The 10,757-nt window shown below is 45.0% G+C and overlaps 1 protein-coding gene across 1 annotated transcript in view; it reads right to left on the reverse strand.

The window, feature by feature from the left end:
- Nucleotides 1-8,717, reverse strand: part of mtr (5-methyltetrahydrofolate-homocysteine methyltransferase) — a 31,185-nt gene extending 22,468 nt beyond the window's left edge. Inside the window, exons 1-9 of the mRNA XM_034107172.2 lie at nucleotides 8,508-8,717; nucleotides 8,327-8,406; nucleotides 7,794-7,906; nucleotides 4,786-4,926; nucleotides 3,537-3,722; nucleotides 3,214-3,393; nucleotides 1,821-1,937; nucleotides 535-675; nucleotides 359-448 (exon numbers count right to left, since the gene is read on the reverse strand). Coding sequence (XP_033963063.1) covers nucleotides 359-448; nucleotides 535-675; nucleotides 1,821-1,937; nucleotides 3,214-3,393; nucleotides 3,537-3,722; nucleotides 4,786-4,926; nucleotides 7,794-7,906; nucleotides 8,327-8,406; nucleotides 8,508-8,566 — 1,107 coding nt within the window. The 5' untranslated portion in view covers nucleotides 8,567-8,717. The remainder of the gene's footprint in view (nucleotides 1-358; nucleotides 449-534; nucleotides 676-1,820; nucleotides 1,938-3,213; nucleotides 3,394-3,536; nucleotides 3,723-4,785; nucleotides 4,927-7,793; nucleotides 7,907-8,326; nucleotides 8,407-8,507) is intronic.
- Between the last annotated feature and the right edge of the window lie 2,040 nt (nucleotides 8,718-10,757).

Consider the following 10,757-nt stretch of genomic DNA (forward strand, 5'->3'; position numbering starts at 1 on the left):
AATAAATAAAATGTGTCAACAACAAGCCAATTTAGAAAATCCAAATTATTAATCTTCTAGGTTCCAACACTAAATAAATCCAAATACAGCGTCAACCGACATGTAGGTCTAATCATTTGAAATGTGCATCGTACTAATGATCACACATTGCACAGTTAGGTGGTCAACGACCTGAGTCAGAGTACAGAGAACAACCACCTCAATCCTCCCTTTGTCCACACAGGTCACTACAGATGATGTTTAACTGGCCACTTCACTTGACTGTGAAACACGTACCCATGTCTGAGTGCACTTAAAACATGTGTTAGAGAATATTTAGAGACATGGATGATGTGCGTCTGATCAGCGTAGGTGTTACCTTGATGAGAGCGTACTCCAGCCTCTCCTCCACACTTCCTTTTCTCCATTCATCCGTCTGAACCACCTTCGTGGCTCCTTTCACATTGTTCTGTGAGCAATAGAAGTAAAGGCCACAACTGTTAACAACAAACTGGTGTATTAGCTGTTTGCATGTGTGTGTGCACGTGTGTGTACCTGAGCGTAGGTCAGCAGCTTCTCAGTAGCCTCCGTGTCTCTGTTCCAGATGAGGTTCTCACACAGTAACAGCAGCTCTTTATCGATGTCATCATACACCGGCAGGTTCCCAGCATTCACTATGCCCATGTCCATCCCACCCTGAGACGGGACAGAGGACACGGTGTCAAGTGTCACGGGTAGAAAGGATGTGGAACACGTAGTCAGGGCTGGCTGTAACTATGCTGCTGTAGGTTAGACTGTCGAGGGACTTTCAGATGTTACCTCCTACTTTATCTATAAGCTCTCATGCGGCATGCATGCACGTTGCTCACTCAGCATGTGTCTGTAACCCACCTCTTCAACTCTCTATCCATAAGCCCCCCCCCCTCTCAATCAACTTCCTCCTGACTGCTTTTCTGTTGTGTTTGGTTTCTTTTTGGTTCTGTCTTTGTTTTTGTTTTGTTTGTCTACCCTCCCTCCCAAATGTAAAGCGTCTTTGGGTTCAGAAAAGCGCTATAGAAAATTGATTTATTATTATTATTATTATTAGGTTGCTCCATCTGGTGGCAACAGGAAGATCTTTGAAATCCTCCTACGGGAGATTTATCTTTTTTATGAACGTAATTATGTTTTATCATTTTAGTTTTCTTTGTTGTAAATGTGTTGCCTTTTTTAATCTATACACACAACACCTGGGAGAGGGATCGTGCTCCGTTTCATCAAAGTTCTGCTCGTGAGTCTGGGCGTGTAAACGGTGAACACGTGACTCGTGTGTCACACTGCTCTGGCGAGCATCATCACATCCACAAGCAGCCCTGTCGTCAACAGTCACATGCTGTCCTGTTGCAGCGTCTGCACTGTTGGGCAGATGCTGTCACAATGAAATGTAACACTTCATAGGTTTCTAGTAAAGATAAATGGTATGAAACTATTTGCTACTAAAGTGTATAGATTTCAGATGAAATGTTCCAGCCCTAAACTCACGGTCGTTGAAAGTGTCTCCTGTGCTCGACGAGCTTCCTGGGGTTTGGCCAACACAGCTACAAGAGCTCATGTAACCTTCAGGTCCAACAGCAGTTGGTAACACTTGTAAGGCGTGGCGGTTATATCTGTCACACTGTGAGATCCCTGTTGCTCTCATGCAAAACAAAGCAGGCCAGGATAATAGTGTTATGGTATTCTTAGTAACTCTCCCTGTAGAACACTGTTGTGATTATTCACAACAAACCACAGACCCTGGTCTGTGTGGTCCCAGCTGTACTGATAGTGGGCTAAGTGGGTGGGGGGTTGTGTTCAGGGCTCACCTTGATGGCCTGGTAGAGAAACGCTCCATGCATGGCTTCTCTGATGGCCTCCATCCCTCTGAAGGAGAAGGACAGGTTGGACAGACCTCCACTCACCCTGGCTCTTGGTAATGTCTCCTACACACACACACACACACACACACACACACACACACACACACACACACACACACACACACACACACACACACACACACACACACACACACACACACACACACACACACACACACACACACACACACACACACACACACACACACACACACACACACACACACACACACACACACACACACACACACACACACACACACACACACACACACACACACACACACACACACACACACACACACACACACACACACACACACACACACACACACACACACACACACACACACACACACACACACACACACACACACACACACACACACACACACACACACACACACACACACACACACACACACACAGTGAGTAAAGTGACATTCTTTGTGTTAATTCAGTATGCAATAATTAGAGATCAATTCCAAAGTCAGCATGAAAGAAAGTAGAAGGTTTCAGGAGCTCGAACATACCCGCCCAAGAAATACATTGAAAATAAGTCCAATAGAAATATTTAAATATTTACATTTTTAAGAGCATTGACATTTTATTTGGTTTTCGCATAAAGCTTGCCAGGATTGTTCTTCTTGGGTATTAATGAATTCAGTCAGGAATAGCAGTCTGTGTGAAGCTCCAACAACCCCCCTCCGTGTTCCCCTAGATGTACTGCTTTTGGGGGGGGGGGGGGTGCTGCCTGGGCAAACAGCAGAGCTCGGGCTATAATGCAGAGTTGTTTAACTTTTGTACACTTTGTTGTTCTCCTCCTTTCCTCGGCTCTCGTCTCTGACTGAGTGTGTGCACTCATATGTGTGTGTCGGGAGCAGAGCTCCGCCCCTCAGACAGAGCGGAGGGGAGGATGTGAATGTGCAAAGGAATGCAGTGGACACTGAAACATGCACATCAATTGGATAAATAAAATAAGCGTTTAGTTTATTTCATAAAAGAGCACATGTTAATGTGAAAAGTGACCGTAGATAGATTAGTTCAGTTGCGATTTTGCGCTATATATATATATATAAAAACACCTTGAATTTCAGGGGGGGCGCGGGGTTCCGTTGGGGTGGTGCAGCGCCCCCCCATGGAAACACTGGCACTAATGAAAAGGTTACTTGGAGGTGTCAGCAATGTGATTCTTGATTCAAATGTTAATCTAGCTGACCATGAACGGTCAAACGAGCAGCACACAGTACGAGCGTACGCGTCAGAGATGATTCGATTCAGAAAAGGTTGCTCAACAGACAAGTTGATGTTTTGTTTTCCTCGACCAACAGGTGCATACCTTGATCATTCTGGTGGCTCTGATGAAGTATATGGCGAAGTCGTTGTGTTCCTCCATGCCTGTGCCGATGGTGAGAATGTTGGGGTCAAAGATAATGTCGTTGGGGTTGAATCCCACTTTGTTGACGAGCAGGTTGTAGGCCCGAGTGCAGATTTCCACCTTCCGCTCTGCGTCTGTGGCCTTGAGAGGGGAGCAGACGTGTCACACGTGTGTGTGTGTGTGTGTGTGTGTGTGTGTGTGTGTGTGTGTGTGTGTGTGTGTGTGTGTGTGTGTGTGTGTGTGTGTGTGTGTGTGTGTGTGTGTGTGTGTGTCTGACTCCTTACCTGTCCCTCCTCATCAAAGGCCATGACGACCACAGCGGCTCCGTAGCGCTTCACAGTGGCAGCTCGGTGTAAGAACTCCTCCTCTCCTTCCTTCAGGCTGATGCTGTTCACGATGCACTTCCCCTGACAGCATTTCAGCCCCGCCTCAATCACTGAGAAGTTGGAGGAGTCGATGCACAGAGGGACCTGGCAGCAGGAAGGGAAAGCAGTCTGTTTGTATTTACTGAGCAGATAACATAAGGGAATTAGAATGTGCAGTTGTCTGCCTTCGTCAGCTCGTTACAGTTGATATTCATATTTGTCAAAATGTCATAACTTCATAATTCTATACTCTTATTATATTTGTGTGGAAATAATAAGAATATAAATCATCTATATATGGCCAAAAGCATATTTTGTGAAGTCACATTGACCTTCTTATCGTCTCATCAGTCAGACGAGTCAAATTGGTGACTGTACCACACGTAATTCAATTCCTTCAAGGGCTCCTTAGATATCAAGTGAACGATGAGGATGTGAGGTCACAGTCAGATCGACCTGATGACCACCACATTCTAATGATTCCATCTTTGAGCCAAACGCGAAGACATTCCCTCAGACATCACGTTTACAAGGACGTAAGGACACAGTGACATTTAACCACCTGAAATCAGTTCGTCCATGAGTGAAAGTCCACACACACCTGATACTGAAATACACTCATCCAGAAATAATAAGTAGACTCATGCTCTGTGAAGCTGAATGCTAACATCAGTATGCACCATAGTCATTATGATAATAAGGTCACATTTAGCAGATGTTGTGTTTAACATGACAACAACCTGATGCTAGCATGTCAGAAAGCTAGCATCAGCTGGTTAGGTAACACAGAAGCTGCTGATAATGACTTTATTAGCTGGTTTTTGATCATAAACCAAATGATGGAAGTATTTTTTGACCTTATAATGGCACTACGGGAAAGTCCTCACAATTCATTCAGGGGGTGAGTGAGTGTAAGAAATGTTGAAATGTTGTGACAATCGGTGCAATAGTTGCTGAGGTATTTGTGTTGGACCGACCGAAATTGTTATCTTTAGAGCTAGAGAACCCCAACAATAATATTCTCTCCTACAATAACACTTTGTAATTGTGGGAGATCGGTCGTCATTTCTGTAATATAGCGTGTCCCTGTCCAATATACCTAATATAGTTACATGGCTAATCATATTGATGATTTATGAGTATATTCCACTGCCTTTCGGCTCCCTACCCGTGAGATGTCTGGCTCAGAACCAATCAAGTTACAGAAGCGGGTCATAGCTGTGGGCCCCTCCAGCATCCCCTCGTCCATGTTTATATCCAGCACCTGGGCCCCCATCTCCACCTGGGCTTTAGCAATGCTGAGAGCCTCCTGGACAACAGGCGAGAGGAACCCAGCAAACAAGGTTATATTCAAGATACACGTACAGCTGCGCTCAGGGTTAGACAGATTGTATGAAAGATTACAAATCATAACAATTACGACAACAAAATGTTGTGTCAAATTATCATATAATCATTTTAAACATATAGTCTTATACTCTGATTGCCTTTTCCTCTGTTATAGTATGTCTAGTCTTGTATGTGTTTAACAGAGACATACTGTATGTTTAGGATTTACGTTTCAGGAGTGCAAAGGAAGAGTGGTGGATTTGCAAATGGTTAAGGACAAGGGGCTTTTATGGTTTAATGATGGGATGTAGCCTCTCTTCATGAGAGGCCGTTTCCTCTCATGAATATATAGTGAGACTAGTGGTGCACGGTGTACCGATACTTGAAAGGTACCGCGATACCCTGCCGTTAAAAACGTTACGATTCCTCCGTTTCATTAGTATCAGTACTTTAAGAATGACGGGGAAAAGTACTCTGAAAGCGCTGTTTTAATAAGAGCCGTGTGTGTTCAGCGCTCTGCTTTCACTCCCTGCACTGCAGCTGTGCCTGCAGTCCCTCCCTCTCAAGCACGCTCTAAGTGCCTCCCCTCTCAAGCACGCTCTAAGTCCCGCCCCTCTCAAGCACGCTCTAAGTGCCTCCCCTCTCAAGCACGCTCGAAGTGCCTCCCCTCTCAAGCACGCTCTAAGTCCCTCCCCTCTCAAGCACGCTCCAAGTGCCTCCCCTCTCAAGCATGCTCGAAGTGCCTCCCCTCTCAAGCATGCTCTAAGTCCCTCCCCTCTCAAGCACGCTCTAAGTCCCTCCCCTCTCAAGCACGCTCAAAGTGCCTCCCCTCTCAAGCACGCTCTAAGTCCCTCCCCTCTCAAGCACGCTCAAAGTGCCTCCCCTCTCAAGCACGCTCTAAGTCCCGCCCCTCTCAAGCACGCTCTAAGTGCCTCCCCTCTCAAGCACGCTCTAAGTGCCTCCCCTCTCAAGCACGCTCCAAGTGCCTCCCCTCTCAAGCATGCTCCAAGTGCCTCCCCTCTCAAGCACGCTCTAAGTCCCTCCCCTCTCAAGCACGCTCTAAGTCCCTCCCCTCTCAAGCACGCTCAAAGTGCCTCCCCTCTCAAGCACGCTCTAAGTCCCTCCCCTCTCAAGCACGCTCAAAGTGCCTCCCCTCTCAAGCACGCTCTAAGTCCCGCCCCTCTCAAGCACGCTCTAAGTGCCTCCCCTCTCAAGCACGCTCTAAGTGCCTCCCCTCTCAAGCACGCTCCAAGTGCCTCCCCTCTCAAGCATGCTCGAAGTGCCTCCCCTCTCAAGCACGCTCTAAGTCCCTCCCCTCTCAAGCACGCTCTAAGTCCCTCCCCTCTCAAGCACGCTCAAAGTGCCTCCCCTCTCAAGCACGCTCTAAGTCCCTCCCCTCTCAAGCACGCTCAAAGTGCCTCCCCTCTCAAGCACGCTCTAAGTCCCGCCCCTCTCAAGCACGCTCTAAGTCCCTCCCCTCTCAAGCACGCTCTAAGTGCCTCCCCTCTCAAGCACGCTCTAAGTCCCGCCCCTCTCAAGCACGCTCTAAGTGCCTCCCCTCTCAAGCACGCTCGAAGTGCCTCCCCTCTCAAGCACGCTCTAAGTCCCTCCCCTCTCAAGCACGCTCTAAGTCCCTCCCCTCTCAAGCACGCTCTAAGTCCCTCCCCTCTCAAGCACGCTCTAAGTGCCTCCCCTCTCAAGCACGCTCTAAGTCCCGCCCCTCTCAAGCAAGCTCTAAGTCCCTCCCCTCTCAAGCACGTTCTAAGTCCCTCCCCTCTCTCGTGCACGCGCTAGCTGCCAGAGCATGTGAGAAAGCGAGAAGCATGGCTGCAAGTGGGAGTGCAGCTGCCGCTGCGCCTCGGCTTGTTGACAAAAAAGACGCCAGAAGCGAAATTTGGAATTTGGTATTTGAGCGATATCTCTGACAGTGAGGGCAAGCCTACGGACACCACGAGGCCTGTCTGTCAGACATGTATTAATTTGATTTAATACGAATTCTTGTCATTTATTTTATTTATTGTTCTCATTGTTTCAAAGTGTGTGTTATGGTTATGGTTCTGGTGTGAAATAAAGCACAATAATTACATTTAAGACTGTTTCCCTTTTTTTAAGAAAAGTATCAAAAAATAATCGGAATCGCAATTCTTGACTTGGCATCGAAACCATAATGTTGGTACCGTGACAACACTAAGTGAGACTGAGCTGTGTTCGGGGTGCAGAACCTCTTTATCCTCTGAGGATGACGTTGCTCTGTTCCTGCATTTCAGATCAATTCAATTGTATATTGACTTTCTTTATTACATTATTAAATATAACAAAAGACAAACTTTGTCCATGAATCATTTATCCGTTTCTTTTAAGGATTTCCTCCATGCAAAACAATTATAATTGAAGTTGCTAGTTGGGATGACCTGGCCCCCGCCTCACATGCACTACTGAGGTATCCTTACACATTCTACAGCCACAGATTATGATGTGCACGTCAGGTTTACGCTACACAGCCTTACTAGACTTAATGAACTTCTGACCCCTTAGAAACTCACAAAACGTTACATCCATATTGTTTAAAGATACATACTGTAACTGAAGCACACCCTTCAAACTTTAAAAGTGTAGATATACAGTCTCTGGGATGAGGCCTATGATCTCAGGAAAATCAAAGCAACGATGACATGTGTTGGGGGGGCTTGTGTGCCACCTGAGCCCAGTCACTGCAGAACCATTTTAGATAGTCCTTACGTCCGTGCCAATCTTCAATCATCCTATGCTGCCCAAAAACATGCTCAAATAGCAGCAAAATAATTACAATCTTTACAAAAACTGTACTGTCCTCAGAATGTGTCTCACCTCGTAGTTTCCTGACATGATCAGCTTGGCAAACTTGCGCGACCCGGCCACGTTGCAGCGCTCGCCGATGTTCACAAAGTTGGTGTAAGGGCCGATCCTGAACGGCTCTAGACCTGAAGAGGAGAACATGTTAACACATTAACTCCATGTTTGGAGCCAAGCAGGGATTACTAGAGGAACCACTATTTCATTAAAAGATTAAAGCATGAACAAACTCCAACGCCTGAACATTTAAACTTTGTCCCGTTTAAATGTACATACTTTGAGTTTTGATCTGGATTCCGTGTGTGTAGTGGTGTATAGGAAATGATCAAATAACAGCAGCTGATGTGTTAAACACATATCAATAAAGGTTGGTTATAAATGAAAAATACATACAAGCACTTTTATAGATCCTAAAGACAATAATGACTGTAACTGTAGTCTGAAAAGGGATTTCACTAGTTTTAACATAAAGTATTTTTAAATGAGATGTGCCTGGCACGTATTGCAGACTGCCTTTATGCAGAGTTCAGTTCCACAGGTTGTGTTACCTGAGAGCAGCATGTGGTCCTGATAGAGATCAGCAGCAGGAACTCTGGGCGGACACTGTTTCACTGCTTCTGATATGGCCCTGTTTGAGGGAGAAAGAGGGGACAGGAACATATGTTTTAATATTGAAAGAAATTGCCATGATTTTGTAATCACTTTAAGAAGAAAAGACGACATAGTGACCTGATGTGTGCTGGTGTAGTCCCACAACAGCCTCCCACTATATTCACCAGGCCATCCATGGCAAATTCCTGCAGACACAGATATCATACATGTGAATATTTAGTCAGCTGCTACAATGAGTCAGCAAGGGTCAGCTGTACTTTCTTAGAATATAGTATTGTATTTTCAATTACTAACTTTTTTTTTAAACAGGGTGGTTTTGAGACTACTGTCTGTTTTTGAGAGAGAACTGGTATTAAAAGAAATGCTATAGCACAAGTATGTACGCATGCAAACGTGAGAATATTCAAATAAAACATATATTGTTTTGTATCGAAATCGGACTTTTATCAAGGCGCTGCCACCATCTAGTGTTGCTAAAGTGATCCCTCTGTAGGTTCATGGAGTGCACGTTGCATGTTGAAGACGTCTGACACTATAGCGAGCCATCAGCAGTCCTAAGTCATAATGCCATAATTAACCTGAAGGATGCATGTATGTGCCAAAACCAGTATTCAATAATGATGAATACTTACTTATCACAATAATGATATTAATGTACATACATAATACCATTTTGTAAATAGTATTCTTGAAGAAGATTACTGTAACGTTTTTTAAATGTTATACATAGATCAAATGACAGATCAATGTGCTATATAATGTACGTCAGGATCAGAATCCCTTCAGTCCCGCAGAGGGGACATGCACTGCTACAGCAGAACAGAGCAAGACAGCTTAAAGAGCCTGTGACAGCATCCCAACAACTGCTGTGCAATGAAATATTGGGCTACTAGTAATCTGGAACCGTCAGTTTAAAAAAGAAAAAGCGATACCGTTCCGTTAAATATCAATAATTTCGAACATCGCGGGGAAATTCCTTCGACTCATTTTGAAGTTTTGGGGGAAGCCGGAAGTGACGTCAATGCGGGAACGCTTCGAGAGCCAAACACGGACAAAGTGTGTTGTCATGCGTAGAAATGGTGAATTACTGAGTTTAGGCACGTTAATAACGTTTTAATGAAGTTGACTACAGTATATTCATATTTGTCAGTGCTTTCATGTCAATTCGGCGACATAAACATAAATGATCGTGGTGAAGATGATGATTACATTAGGATTAAAAATCGGGAGTGAGAGCTGCTGAATTTCCTCCCGTCGGATGTGATATAAAAACAAACCGATTATTTTTGTGGTTGTAAACTCAAGTGGATGAAACTACATTTATTAGTGCTTTCATGTCAATACATTAAATGATCGTTTGTTTGAGCCGGTCTGCATTTCCTGATGAGAAAACAAACCGATGCTTTTTCTAGTTGTAGTACACCAACATGGATTAAACGTGTGTTTTTTTACCACAATGTTGGGGAAATTAATGGATAAAATGCACGGATTATTATTATTATTCCCACTCCGATCGGGACACTAGGTCCACCGTTTCCCCGCAGCGAGGCTCCCCCCGTTGACAGTTCATGTGGGCTGGGTGCAGTGGCGGACTGGCCATCGGGACAAATCCCGATGGGCCGGTACCGAAGTGGGCCGGTCGGATAAGTCACTAGCACATCCCCCATAGGCGGCGCTGAGGCTCAGGTTTGAGAAGGCTAAATAACTTATTTTACCTGACGCTGCCCGCCTCCGGCGTCTATAGAAAAGAGATCCACTCAGTGTGCGGAGTTTAAATCTCTCAAGTCATATTACAGGATAAAGGAAATACAGTTTAAACTGCCGTATGCAGAGAAGACGCCGACGTGTCGCACTTATCATTCATATTACATCATCAATCAGATCATCGATCAGATAATATCATAATATATCATATATTTCTTTATCTGAGTCAGCTTCTCCTCATCTGGCCGTGCAGCACTCAGTGTCACAGACTGGATGCAGAAGTATTATTTAACACATTATGTTGACGAAACACTCGAGACAAATGTAATTAAAGTCAGATCCACGCGTGTCTTAGACGTGACCGCGCTCTCAGCTGGAGAGAGAAACCCTGGCTTGATTTACCGAGTTGATAACCAGCGTCGTAGGACCGCTTAGCGAGATCTCGTTTGTTAGTTTGTTGTTGTTAGTTTGTTTGTTACTCAAACATATCCAGGGTCTGTTGAACTGGCTTCGTAGTACAGGGCACAGGTGGCTAGCAGCGCTAAGGTCAAAGACACAGACATTATACATTATATTTGTATTTTACCAGGATGCAGTGACACAAATATTTACATATTTACATTTACTATCTACAGCCGCCGCCCCTGACATCCCCCACTCCCC

The sequence above is a fragment of the Pseudochaenichthys georgianus genome, chromosome 19 (genome assembly GCF_902827115.2).
Source record: "Pseudochaenichthys georgianus chromosome 19, fPseGeo1.2, whole genome shotgun sequence".
In the NCBI taxonomy this organism is placed as follows: domain Eukaryota; kingdom Metazoa; phylum Chordata; class Actinopteri; order Perciformes; family Channichthyidae; genus Pseudochaenichthys; species Pseudochaenichthys georgianus.